This window comes from Amblyomma mixtum, chromosome 5 (genome assembly GCF_055824585.1).
Source record: "Amblyomma mixtum isolate Tamu chromosome 5, ASM5582458v1, whole genome shotgun sequence".
In the NCBI taxonomy this organism is placed as follows: domain Eukaryota; kingdom Metazoa; phylum Arthropoda; class Arachnida; order Ixodida; family Ixodidae; genus Amblyomma; species Amblyomma mixtum.
In genome coordinates this window covers 146,627,161-146,641,476 of record NC_143016.1, presented here as the reverse complement: position 1 = coordinate 146,641,476, position 14,316 = coordinate 146,627,161, and the positions used below count along the sequence as shown (strand labels likewise).

The 14,316-nt window shown below is 49.2% G+C and overlaps 1 protein-coding gene across 1 annotated transcript; it reads left to right on the top strand.

Moving 5' to 3' along the window:
- Positions 1-519: 519 nt before the first annotated feature.
- LOC149344019 (uncharacterized) lies at positions 520-14,050 on the top strand. The gene is made up of 6 exons (XM_089547126.1): positions 520-591; positions 4,602-4,704; positions 5,311-5,396; positions 10,391-10,498; positions 12,466-12,519; positions 13,832-14,050. The coding sequence occupies exons 1-6, from the start codon at positions 520-522 to the stop codon at positions 14,048-14,050; spliced, it is 642 nt and encodes a 213-aa protein (XP_089403252.1).
- Positions 14,051-14,316: the final 266 nt, after the last annotated feature.

The window sequence follows — 14,316 nt, the reverse complement described above, 5'->3', positions numbered from 1 at the left end:
TAGGTCTACAAGAAATGCGGTTTTAAAATGGAAAGACAAAGGAGCGAAAGCAAACCGCGAATTACAACAAACGATTGTACAGACGATGCAACCGTCCGCCTCCGGCGTCGGCAAGTTGTCCCCATGTTGGTGAACAGAACGTTGATCTATAAGCAATGAAAATGCACAAAACAAAGTTGTACGGGACAGAGACCCTTAACTTGCCGTCTCTAAGAATACAAATTTTGTCCAATAGAGTGCTTCTTCTTTTTGTCGCGTTAAAAATGCAAACGACAATTTAGCAGCGCGAGTAAATGCTGACAAGCTTAGAACCAAAAGTTCAGCACTAGTCCACGAAAGGGCAAGGACGGCTGCAAGATCCAACCGACTTCCGGAATAATGCACAGAACACCGTTTTTAGGTTCAGTTAAAAATATTTGCATCATCATCATCACTAGTATCAAGATAGAAGGGAAAAGAGAACAACCAAGGGCACAATAGTTTGATGAAAAAGAAGGTGAAGAAGACGACTGCCTTAGGATGGAGTCAGTGTACAAGTTCCTAGCGCTAAGAAACCAGGCTGGTATTCAGGTGATGGCAACTATATTATTCGTAAGTACACTATTCATCTATCTCGCGTTGCGCATAAAATGTTAAACTACTGGAAAGAGTAAATTATTGAGGATCTTCCCTTGTTTAGTGTGGTCTAATAGTCCCCGTTCTTCACGAATGTGCCTTTTTCTTAACGAGAAAATTATTCTTAATTTTCGTTCAATAGTATAGGATCACAAGGTAATGAAGTAATTCAATGAAATGAAATTGTGCTTGCAGGAAAACATCTTTAGGAAATAAACTATTACTGCTCATCATGCTAGCACTACGATTGAAAACTGGATAAATATCGATGGAGATGGTCAAGTCATCTTAAGAATGGAATGATTACACATTTGTCGCAGGTTCTGTTGCAAGATGTGTGTGTGTGTGTGTTTGTATAACTTTCTCTGCAATTCTTGCTCCAAAAGCCGCCATACTCTGACTGCTAGCGACAGTAGCAGGTATCCGCTACACTGTGACGGTGCCGACATTTGCATGTATCACATTTTTTAACGCGATAGGTTAAATGAACTCGTATTGCAGAAAATCTGGCGTCGCCGTAGGCATCTTTGACTGTGAGCGAAAGAGCCACAAAAAGTCGCCAGAGAACCAGCCTAGGAAGCAGGTGGTAAACCTAGGTCACGTAACCTTGTGTCGTCATCACAACCTGACCAGCGGATTATGAGCGAACTGGGCACCGTGGCATTTAATAATTGGTCGCGACAGTTGGTTCGGGTAGAGCAACCTGCATCTCACAAGGGCCGCCGGTGGCAGCACCTGCCATCGCAAGGCAGTGGAGCATCGCTTAACCGCTGCACCAGAGCGCCAGGGGTGGTGTGAGGACTGACAGGGATCTATGGGTAGAGTATGCTTAGTACAGGTCCTTTCACCAATAACAGTACGCCATCCATAAACTCTCATGTTCTAAACATAAAAATCGACTTATTTAGCTAAATGAGTATGTGCACGCGAGCGTAAAAGAACCCGCGAGAAACGCTGGAACCATTAAGCTTCCGGCAGCGGTCGATTCCTTACTGATGCGGCATTGTCCGCTTCTGTGCAGAGCATAAAATTCTTTTAAGCCGCGTGACTGCGTTCTGCCAACTGAGGCACGAGCGGCGCGCGGAAAGGAAAGGCAGAACTCTAGGTTCCGCAGTCACCGTGCACGTAGGGATCCTATGTAGTAAGTGGAGTTATCATAGCTGCACAGCGCCACTGGTACTTGGTGGTCGCTACGTGGCTTCAGGTAAGCGGATCTGTGGATTCACAGGAGCCGGGATATGATGCCCGACCACACAGCGAAAGTGGTGGGGCTGCTCAATGCCCCATTGCGGGAGCTGCTGTAAGACCACTCCGTCGTTGTCTTGCACAATTACGATGAATCTGTAGGGCACGACGAGGCAGCGCCCCGGCGTTAGTGAAGCATGTGACAGTCCTTCGCTGTCGCATCCCTCATACCCTAAAGTGCTGAGCTGGTATGTAAAATTACACTGAATGATGCTGGCGTTCCTTATGATTCTCGCGGCAGGTGTCTTTTTTCAAAAGCTAGTGTTCCTCCTTTGTGCCGTGTAAAGGTCGTTATGGACACTTTCCTGGATAACGTTTCCCATAACTCCCGACACAGACTACCCACGCTGCACTTCGGTCTGTCCTAAAGTCCCTGAATAAACTAAATGTAGTGCAAGCATTTGAACAGCGCCTATTCTAGTCGCCTTACTAGACGGTTACGATCGCATGACAGCGCGCGCTCTTCACGGTCACTTTCCTTCAAACAAGACAGTACTGGTGTCGCACAGGGATGGAAGGAAGGAAGAGTGGTAGTTGGCGATACTTTTTTTTTTCGGGTGGTTAAGCCGCTGGACCGTTGAATGTACTGCAGTCAGTGGGCAGCAGACTTGCATCGCTGGTATGTATTTGCTAGATTTAGTCCAATGCGGCAAGGATGCCACTGCTGGCCAAGCAACCGTGCATTCGAGGCAGGAGATAGTTAGAAAAATCACCGCATTTTAAAAACTTTATGGCTCAGGTGATGCGGCAGCAGTGAATTACAGACCACGCGAAGGGAGACTAGTTTTTTCTGTCGTTCTTTGCAATTTACAGCGATTGCATTTGTTTTTTCTCTACTAGCCGGTCACGTGTGTACAAACCTTTGCAGCCCTCACAAAGTGAACTGTTTTCGTGATCTTGTACTGCAAGCTATAACTAATTCTGAAATTATGTGCGCCTGTTTTTCTATCTTCATCGCGTCTTCCCAACTTTGAAACCTTTGCAATCTTTTGTAGTGTCTGCAGGCCTTTCCGAGGCCAATAAAAAATGGCATACTTTTAACATGGACATCCGTGTTTTTCGACGAGAATATGTCCTCGCACTCAATGAACATTGTTAAAGGGGATGCTTCGGCTAGTTGGTATCACATTTTCCTTTACATTGTCCTTACAAGTCGTCCAAGTTCGCGGTGTTCTTCATGAACAGGTCAATGAACAACTTTTCCAATGTGAGCAAGGCTCAAATTTGGTGCTCGAATTTTACGAGTTTCCCCCCTGGCTTTGTACTAGCTTGTTACCCATCCAGCACTACAGACTGGCCAGCGCGTAGTCCCTTAGTTCAATGCGAATCGCTTCCTGAGGAAATAAGAAAGAGAGCTGTGTTGGCTTGTTATAAATATGCTTATTCTTTTTCATTGTGAGCACAACTCAAGTAATACCGTGCGCTGCAGATACCAAAATAATGAGTTATAATCACTGTCATGGCAACATCTATTGAACGCATTCCTTTATCCTGGCTTGGAATTTACCACTGCTGTGTCCTCGCTCTCTTCGTCGCTGCAAATTTGTTGAAGCAGTTTAAATTTCCGCAGTGTGAATGTTAGCTACAAGCAAAAAGAATAGAAATGACCTTATGTACTATATCGTGGCATCGATGACACGGCGCAGAGCACTTACACTTCTGAACTACCGCAGGGTGAGGTCACGGTGTAGGCCAATCGCCGCCACTGTGAGTTCATTCCATTCTATATCATTTTACTTCTGAATCGAGCAGGAGGAAGTGAGCTGGTTTTGTAGCGAAAGCTACACTAGGTTAACAGAAGCGCATTTCTCGGTGCGTGCCAAAGGCCCCTTCTGCGTATGCGCCGTTACCATGGCAACTAGAGCCATAGCAACCATGGTGCCGCAGCCACTGCGCTGCAGTGCACATGCGCAGAGTCGCGCCGTGCAGCTGGGATAAAGCCGGAAGCGATGCGCTCACTCCTCCTCAGACGCGCACCATGGAAGAATGAGAGCGGCCGTGATCGTCACGGCAGCAGTGCAGGTAAAATGATAAATTGGCTTTTGAGGAAAGGAAATGGCGCAGTATCTGTCTCACATATCTCGGCGGACACCTGAACCGCGCCGTAAAGGAAGGTAGGAGTGAAAGAAGAAAGAGAGAAAGAGGTGCCGTAGTGGAGGTCTCCGGAATAATTTCGACCATCTGGGGATGTTTAACGTGCACTGATATCGCACAGCACACGGGCGCCACTTGCGTTTCGCCTCCATCGAAACGCGGCCGCCACGGTCGGGTTCGAACTCGGATACTCCGGCTTGGTAGACGAGCGCCTTACCACTGAGCCACCACGGCGGGTAGGGCTGTGTGAAATTGAGTCTTCCGATCCGGAAGTTGTCGCATGGTACAAGGCCGGCCGGCAGCGTGAAAACCAGGCGAGGAAGGCTAAGAGGGCGACCGAGAGGCCCGAACAACGAGAGGAACGTCTCGCGAAGGGACGCCGCCAAGCTGCTGAACGACAACGACGTCGTGTCGCTACCAAAATGTAGTAGACGCAACTGCTTTCGCTACGTGTACCCTAGCCTAGCTGAACTAAGTCACTGCCAATTTTATTGCCTTTTTGTTCAACTTAGAGTTCGAGCGAGAGTTTGCCATTGTTGACTGCTCAACTTTGGACACTATTCCTCTTCGCCCTTCTTTCCCTATTTTGTCGTTTTGCTTGGCGCAAACGTGCAACAGCCGTATTCTGATTTCTTTTTTCCTTTCAGACTTTCCATAGCCTTTTCCTGCTGTCCCAGATGTTTGCTATCATGGGCTCCCATGAAATGATGATGCACCTCAAGTTTGTCTCCATCGACACATCGTTCCCAGGTACACGAAGGAGGACGATTACTGAAGATTCCCGCAAAGGGGCATTTAGTAAGAAAACCGTGATTTGCGGACAGGGCGAAAGCTTAGAAGCTTCTGGTACTAGTACAGCTGAAACCTGTTCTTGGTGTTGACGCCATTTCTAGAACAGTGCAATGTAAGAAAACGAGTAATAGTAATATACGGCAAAGGGGTCCAATTTTATAGGTTTTGACTTCGAATATAGATGTTAAAACTGAGCCTTACGTTTCATTAAAGATGTAGGGCTCCACTAAAGGATTTCTCAGGCCGAGTTCTGGCATTTGAGATATGGAATCATAAGACAATTTTGCTTCGCTAAAGGAGCCCAAACGAACGCAAATCAAATACGAAGTAATTAAAAAGCCTATGCGTATGGTGCCAGATGTCGCTTGTCTGTGAAAAAGAGCCACCTTATCCCCGCTCTGCACAAAGGCACGAAATTAGTTCGTAAAAAATGTGACAGCGCCACCATCAAGCTGCATCAGTCGGCTGGTCTATAAAGCTTTCAAGCGCTGCGCTTTGAAGTTCTTCCCGTGCGCGTTATTGAACCAGCGTTGTCAAAAACGCATATGGCATTTCTGATTGCAGAGATGTGCTTGGCGCTGGTACCGCGAATGCTCATTCTTTTCGTCACCATTATCGTGGACCTGGTGCTGGTTATCGGCATCGAAGATGTAAGTTGGCGTAATCTTTGCGTTAAAATCTGTCAGTCATGTGATAAAAAGCCGTACCTTTGCTTTGCCCTTCAGGCTCCTGTATTCGGAATATTAACTGGCATAGAAGCCGAAAGTTCTACCACGCGGTTGTGTTCTTACAAGAAACTGAATCTCGCTAACGAGAGGATATTTAGAGATCGATTGTCTCAACAAAAATTAACAGCGAACTTGAGAAGGACAGTGTTTTTCTTTTTGAATTGAATTTGATATTCGAGAGAATATTCGGACACTTACGGTCTTAACAAAAATTAAAATTACGAGGAACTTTAGCGGCTAAAGTGGTGAAAGGCGAAAGCCTGAGTGCTGCATTCTGCTACCCGATTGTTCACTGCACATTTTGTTGGTGCATTAATTAACTGCTCATTAATGACGCTTAAGCTTCGCCTTTAGGAGTGGAACGCGACAGCGTGTTGCAGCGCTGCCAGGGAGTCCACGGAACGCCACCATCCGTTCGGCGCGATGCCTTGCCCTTTGAACGCAACGCTTTTTGAGGAAAGGAAATGGCGCTGTAATTCTCTGTCATCTCGGTGGACATCTGAGCCGCACTGTACAGGAAGGGAGGAAGTGTGAGTGAAAGAAGAAAGAGGGGCCCGTAGTGAAGAAAATGAAAATTGTATTTGAGGAAAGGAAATTACGCATTCACTGTCTCACATATCTCAGTAGACACTATACGAAAATTGTATTTGAGGAAAGGAAGTTGCGCAGTAACTGTCTCACATATTTCGGTGGACACCCGTCAAAATTCGCGCATGGTGACGTCACGACAATTTGGACCAATCAGAAACGCGGACAAATACGACTTGCTCGTCGGTAAATTGGTTTTTGAGGAAAGGAAATGTGTCTCGCATATCTCGGTGGACATCTGAACCTCGCCGTAACGGGAAGGGAGAAACATGGGAGTGAACGAAGATACCGTATTCACTAGACGCACCTTTGTTCATTCCAAACCATCGAGTTGGCATGGCGGAGTGGTAGCGTGCTCGACCAAAGCCACCTATACACTGGCTCGACTCGCACTGCGGAAACCGGGGTTCGATTCCCAAGCTCGGCCAATTTCTTACTCAGTTTTATTTATTTATCTGGTCTGACTAGAAAGGTTAAATGGACTAATTGCTTAAGTAAGCAATTAACTAAACTCAGTCAGACTTTCTTGGAGCATCACTATACGATCCCTTTAATTGGTTGCATGGTTAGTAGCCGAAGTACAATTGGCCCCGTTTGAAATTCGCGCACTGTGTCGTCACGACCGTTTCGACCAACTGAAAAGCGTGACATTTTCTGTCGACAGCTCCTGCTTACAACGATGAGGCATTAAAGGCTTCCGCCTTAAAAACAAATTTGAGGAAGAGAATCCCTCTCTTGTGGCGTACTTCTCTATAGTTCAGTGTACTCTGGAACTTTGGTGTGGAATCCGTGTTCTTTTTTTCCAACCAGCGCTTTCTAAAATAGTGTGGCTGCCAGGTCAGTACGGCACTTGACACCCGGAATAAATGAAGCTTTTAACGCAGAGGCTGAGGTATTTCGCATAGTTGGCCCTACAGTTTTGACGAATGATTGATGACCGTTCGCAGAGGTGCTCCGTCATGCCCGGGGCTGGCTTCTCGGCGCTTTGTTTTCGAAGGAAACGTTAGAGCTTAGCTATCGCAGAACACAGCAGAAGCACTACACTTCCGCTTCCTGTGTGGCTTCGTCTTACCGGCAGAAAAAACTACGGGCCACTCCATGCCTTCACTAATCGGAGAGTGTCGGTCCAAGTGCTAACGCCACTCTCATTCTACCTTTTGTGTCCCTTTGTGCGTACCCTCTAAAGCAGAAGAAATTTGCCGGTGCGAAACAATTTTTTAGGTGATATCGTGCGTGAATATAAATTAAGCCTTGTAGTGAAACGCGGAGAGGAATTACTGTGCCTCCATTTTCCTTAGTTGCAGACGTGCGCCACCGTAAGGCTCATTTTCAGAAATCTTAAAATGATCGTCAGGATTGACTCAATTGATCTTGGAATTAAAGAATTCTGAAGTACTTTTGCGAACTTGAAGAACAATTAGGAAATTGGCGTGCTGAAATGACATTTATGATGAAATGGAAGCGGTCGAGGAGGGCTCTGCATCAATTTACACCACACTGAGTGTGTGACATTCGTGAAAGGTCAGTAGTAGAACATCGCCTCGCTCAGTCTCCAGGAAAGCAAGGCTGATGTCACGGGACGTGCAACCTGCAGCCCTGCGCTGACCGGGAGCGGACCATAGCCGCTGTGCTGCTGTTTCTGGAGGAGGTTCATGAGGGCGTCCTGCATCCTGACGAACGCACCTCATGGCTTGGTATAGTTTGCGAACTATATGCGGAAATACCTGTCTGTTGATGCTATAGCGCCCGGTGACGCTGTAAAGCGCAGGCGCTGAGATCGGCGTTCCCACGATAGAAGAAAATAAAGATCGACAGCGCGTGCACGGGCAGTTTGGAACTAGAAGCCTACCACGCTGGTCGTCTTGCTCTGGTGCTCCGCTGCGACCCCGCAAATCCTCAAAAGTGGTGACCCGGCGAACCGTGCCTTCTATCCCAGCGGCGTCTTAGCATGGCGTAGGCAGGACCCAAGTTTCGACCCGCCGCTTCCAGCGTTCCGGCCTGCAGGCGTTGGCGGGTGGTTCGCCCAACTGGAGGCTGCGATGTACCTGAACGGCATTACCATCCAGCCGTTTAAACACGCAGTCCTTTGCGACATCCTGCCGCCCGACCTCCTGCGTCGGCTCACCTACTCTGCCTACGGCTGCCGGCCATACGATGAGCTGCGTGCGGCCGTCTTCGCTGACTTCGGCGCCTACTATGTTCCGCCGCCGCTCTACGACGCAGCGGACCCGTTTTCGCCGCCGCCTGCCTCTGGCCCTGCAACGGCCTCGCTCGCGCCCACGCAGCCCTCATCAGAACCCGGCCCGCCTCAGCAGCCCCTCGCCGCCTCGCCGCCACTCCAGTCCAGTGTCTCCGGCCCGGCTGCTTTAGCACCGACCGCACCAGACGCTGCCGCATCGCTTCCGGCAGCACATACTGCTACCCGGGTTACGCTAGCAGCACTGTGCGACGACTCCACGGCCCGAGGTCCGCAGTCATTCCCTCAGCAGCTCGTTGAGGTGCCTGGGCCACCGCGGTTTGCCACGTCACCGAACTCAGCGATAGATGCGCCTCGCGCCACCCTTTTCCGCGCCTCCGGCCATACCGCCTCCCATAAGGACGATACAGCGTCTACGGCACAGCCCGGTGAGCAACTTCTCTCATCTGCAATAGTGCCGCCGTCAGTCGAGCTCTTCCTCGACGAGTGCCCCATTCCGCCAACTTCTGTACCCTACTGCGTAGCATCGCTGCCAGCCGAAAGCTCACCTGCCGCCTCATCGCTCATTCCGCTAAAGCCCTCAGTCACTGAGCTGAGCGATCGTGCTAAGGGCGAAGTGAGATTGCTGCCACCGCAGCATCTGTCAGATACCAGCCCCACTACCCAGGCGGCCACACCGCCTGCCCAAGAGGCCCCACCCCAAGCCCTCAGTACGGCCAACCGCTTCTCGGAGTCTGACCCTGGCCGCTCGACACCGCCGCAGCAAGCGTCTGCTTTGGTGCCTGACTTGAGCCACCTTCAGCGACGCATGGTAGAGCTACACCCACCGAGTAGGGTGGCAACTGTCCATCCAACAGCTGTGTCTGTTGCTGTCAGCCAGCCGTCTGATGTAGCAGTCTCAGCTTCACTGCCTGTCACTGCCACAATCCTCTTGCAGTCACTTACAGCCGACCATGCCCACACGCTCATCAGCACTGGCCAGTTGCTCCGGACTGCCACTCTCGCTTTACCCAAGCACCTGGCATTGAGCCCAACAACTTGCTCCGGCATCGTCACAGCTGTCACCGTTGTGCCTACTATCCCACCACAGCTGCTGTCAGTCCATGGAGCCGTTTCGGCCGCTCCTGTGATTGTTATCGCGTACACGGCGCGTCAGATCCCCACGGACATCAGCCGCAACGTTCCAACACCGATGACACTTGTGTCAGCGGGCAGCACCACAGCCGGTGACGGCCCGACCATGGCCTTCCCTGCCCCCACGTCCATTGGCAGCTCGGCACCCTGATTCATTCGCCCGTTGCGCAGCAGCCAGGCTCGTCCACCTGAGCCCGCGCACTCCACCCGACGGCTCTTCCCGGCCCCTGACATGAACTTACCGGACCTTGTAGCGGCCCTGTGGGGACACTTTTTCTCTAGCTGCCTGCTTGCCTGCCGTGGCTACTCCATCCCTGCCCCGTCGGCGCGTACATTTCGGCGTTCCGTCTAGGCGGGGGGCCCTATAGCGCCCGGTGACGCTATAAAGCGCAGGCGCTGAGATCGGCGTTCCCGCGATAGAAGCAAATAAAGATGGACAGCGCGTGCTCGGAGCGCATAGCGGAGCACCAGAGCAAGACGACCAGCGTGGCAGGCTTCTAGTTCCAAACTGCCCGTGCGTCTTGCTCTGGTGCTCCGCTGTGACCCCGCAAATCTTCAACAATGCCATGTCTAACTGCCACTTTGGGCGTTCAAAATATCTTTCAGACGACGATTGCGCTTTAGTAGATGCGTTGGCCTATCTTCAAGAGTGTCACCAATTCTGGCTGTTTTCATTTCTGGTGCGTTGAATGAATTACTTCGTGGTTCTGTGTGAACGTTCGTTTATTTTTGTGGCGTCAGCTGTTTCCTCCGAAAACCGCAGGCGTGTGCACAGAAAAATGAAACGGTTGTATACAACGCAAAATACGAGCGGTTGTTCCTCGGCATGTAGAGGGAAAGTTGATGAATCTATTCAGTGCCTGCAGCGCAGGTGGAAATGGGTACCCTACAATCGTTATTGAAGGCGCCCCAGTGCGCGCGCGCGCAGCTCACTTGCAGGCAAATTTGCCTATTTTTTTTCTACAAAACCTTAGTGTACGATGTTCTTGTGCAACAGGATTCACCAAAGGCAATGAAGCTCTTTGTCAACTGGACAGTCGTCGATATTATCTTGGATTTTGTCCTCTGCATCAGCCTCGTTGCACTCAAGAGTAACCAGCAGAACGTAAGCCAATGTGCCCATTTCTGTTCCGCACACATAAAGCTAGCAGATCTACGCAACCGTTTAGAGTGCCAATTACTTCGCACCCGATTATGGAAAAAGCGCACTGAAATTGTTTCAGCACAGAAAAGACTACAGATGGCGCTTAAGCTCCGTTTTAAGGGGACGCAATAACGTTAATACACACTTTTATTTGCGCGTACGCAGTCAGCTTACGTACGCAGCGCGCACAGCGTTGCGTATGCTATAAATAGTGTAAACACCACACTCTTAGTTCACCGTACTGTAGCGTCCCGCAAGGGCACGCGTCAACAGTAGTACCATCTAGTAACAAGTCGTCAAAGCTCATCAACGCTGGGTTGTTGATTAATAAATTAGGAATTTGGCGTGCTGAAATGACTTTTATGTTGAAATGGAAGCGGTCGAAGAGGGCTCTGATAATTAGGGTGGGTGCATTTCGAGCCTTTTTTCGTTTTTATGAGAAAAACTATGTAAATAGACGACAATGTAACAAGTGACTAAAAGCTAGAGATTTGCTGCGCCAGGCGTCGTTCCTGCGAGGAAAACACACGGCATTTAGTTAGGCCTAAGGTTTTGAAAATCGTCAAATTATCTGAAAAACAGGACCTAGTTATCGCTTACACCTCTACAGGTAGGCGAGAGTGTGCGAAATAGAAGCGAACTGCTACCATTTGAGCGAGCTATCGCGTTGAAGAATCCAGCGACGACATGTATTTATTCCGAAGCGGGCGAGCAGGGCACCGCCATCTTGTCAACGCATACCGTAACCTGCCCGTAGCGCTCGCGCGCTATTAGACAGTTTTAGTTTCACGTACGTAGAGCGCTTACGGGTTACGAGTGCGCATGCGCAGAACGTGAAGTGTCTGCGTGGGTCTCACGGACGTACGTGAGATGCGGATCTTTGCGTTGCGGTCTTCACGTTGCTTGCGTACGTGGCGCTGGCAAGATGGCGGCGCCCTGCCCGCCCGCTTCAGAGTAAAGACAGCTTCGCCGCTAATCCCTCGACGTGGTATCGTGCTGTAAACGGTTGTATTTGCCTTCAGTTGGCCCATTCTTGCTCTCGCATAAAGTTTTAAGTGAGAACTAGGTTTTCTTTTCCAGATAGAAATCCGTTTCAGCAGCTCCTAAGCCTGACGGGGACGCGTTTGTGGTCGTCATGGCAACGGAGACCGAGCGCGCCAAGGGTCTCGCGAGACCACGCGAGGCTCGAAACCTCGCGGGATATCGCGAGACCCTCGGCGCAGTCAGCGGGAAAAGCAAAACGGTGCACGTTTTCACTCTATACACACACGTTGTCAACATGAGTCGGACACTAGCGCGCCTTAGCTTCTACAGCCACACTGTTGCTTGGCGTGGCTCGGCTCCATGTAGCTCGACTAAACTAAATTAGTTTTGTTTATCTGTACTAGATGGCGTGGCCTAACATGCTAGCGCATTTTTTAGGTTCTACGGCAGATCTACACAGTTTGCGTCCCGTACGTGTAGCTAAAACTGTACGAAGCGACACGAGCGTACGCTACGTAGGCTGCTCACGTTTACGTACGTAAAGGTTCTACGTACGTAAAGCTAACACTATTATGTCTAGCGATCTAACGGCGCGTTGGAGAACTTGCACCATCATCTCGGCGCGTTTGGCCAAAGCATATAGCACGTATGGAAATATTTTATTATTAGCCTCAAGCCTCATTCAATGCAGTTGGGGTAGTAGTCAGCATATTAAGAAACACTAAGCTATCCGCCCCCTCCCTCGAAAAATACAGAAGAAAAACAATGCCGGCTGATGACTTGGTAGGCCTATCGGACCCATCGGAACTGTATCACAATGTTCTCAGACAAGGGTATCTTGCAAGCTACGCATCTGAAGCTCTTTTTGGGAACAGTAAGGCGTGCTGTTCATATACCTTAGGAAATTTACTCACGCCCTGAATGTCAACTTTTGTCTTTTGCAGGTAAAATTTCTGCTAGCTGCTCTTGGAGTTTATTCCATATTGCTGGTTGTAAAGGTGAGAGATCATCAATTTGTCAAATAGTGCAATAGTGCCACAGTAGACAATATTTTTATTTCGTCTCTGAGCGCTAACAGCATGAAAACGTGGAAGGGATTCGATAAGGAAGATGAAACTAATCGAAGCATGTTCCACTCTCGAATGTTGTTGAATTGCTTCGCACAACAAAGGTCAGCCTAAAGAGTTACCCCGCTTAATGCATCTTTTGTTGCAAAGGTCTTTCAACGTGTGCAATGCGCGGTGCGCAGTTGTGACCACAGCGCATAGGCGACAGCTGCGTAAGGGCACTCTCCTGGAATATTGGCGCTGCATGACGGAATGTTCGGACGCAGGATTGCACTTCGCTCCTAGAGAAACAAAATTAATCGATTTCGCATTCGGAGACAAATCGTTAGAAGTGCGACATTGGGCTAGAGCGAGAAAGTGCACCTGCGAGAGATGCGGATCCAAACTTCTTGTTCGTGACGACTCCAGCTCCATTGTCGGCGAGCAGCTCAGGAAATTTTCGTATAATCTGATTCAGTGAATGGTACCTCGTAACTACCAGTCTATAACAGAATTTTATATCTGAAATGTGTGGCGCTTTCTTTATTTGAAACTAATAAAACATCATTGTTGGTGCCGAACGGCAACATTAATGCAAACGGAGCATATTCCATACCCTAAGGTACGTGGTCCGAATTTCTGCTCTACATAATTCTATCTACTTCGCGGAGCAAACCCAAGCCTGAAATCACAATAGAACATGCACACATACCCAGAAATTGAGGAAAAAAGCACTTTTCAACGGGGAAGAGTTTATCAACGCAGTTTTCGTAAGATTTGTAAGACTTTTGTCTAACAATCAGTATATTTGCAGATCTCCCGTTGGCAGGCTTGCATTATTTTCAATGGAAGTCTGAACTGCTCGATGGGAGCGAGGGAAGAACTTTAAAACACAGATTTTGCGACGTATAGGAAATTCGGGCCTTAACTCAGTATTTCCATAACAGCGCCACAAAATATTCCAATATTTAAATTTTTTCTCCAGAATGCTGAACATGAGTACTAACTGAAAATAGTGCCCTGAACACAGACGCATATCCAGCTTCAAGAGTTATCAAATTGGAAAGATTCCGGTCCGCTGAGTCATCAGCCGAGGCGACACAACAGAAAAGGCACGTAGGCGACCATGCATGTGGAGACAGCTCTTGTTCGGCAGCGATTTTATGGACGAGCATGTGTGCAGGTGTACATCGGCCATGGGTCTCTAAGTAGACGAGTGATCTTCCATGCCGACGTACGGGGGGATAATTCGCCCCACGCGCAGGGCCTGTGCGCCTACCGAGTTCGCGAGTACGGCCATAGGTGGAAGGAGGCGGCCCGCAAGGACGACCCACAGAGCGGAGTGGAGGCTCCGCGGACATTGTCCAGGGCTCTGCCTACAGACGAGTCCAAGACGTCGTTGTTGGGTGCGCCGCGCCGCCGGTTCATCAGGGGACCCCAGTCAGACCCAGGCGACTTGAGGACCGTCGACGATTTGCAGTGACCGCGGCTTTACTCAGAAGAGGATTCCGCTGGAACGATTCCTGAGAGAGCAGTGATTTAGCAGTTTCGTTTTCCAAACACTTAGAACTGCCTCACGCGTAGTGTGTACAGTTTATTTTCGCACTAGTAAACGGGAGGTTAAATTTTTGCTTTAGTCTTTAAATGTACTGCGCACTTCAATTCACAGAAATATAATGCGTCTTGATTTGCAATATTAATCGCATTTAATTCTTAGGAAAGGTTCTTGACTTTAAGCATATCGGAAAA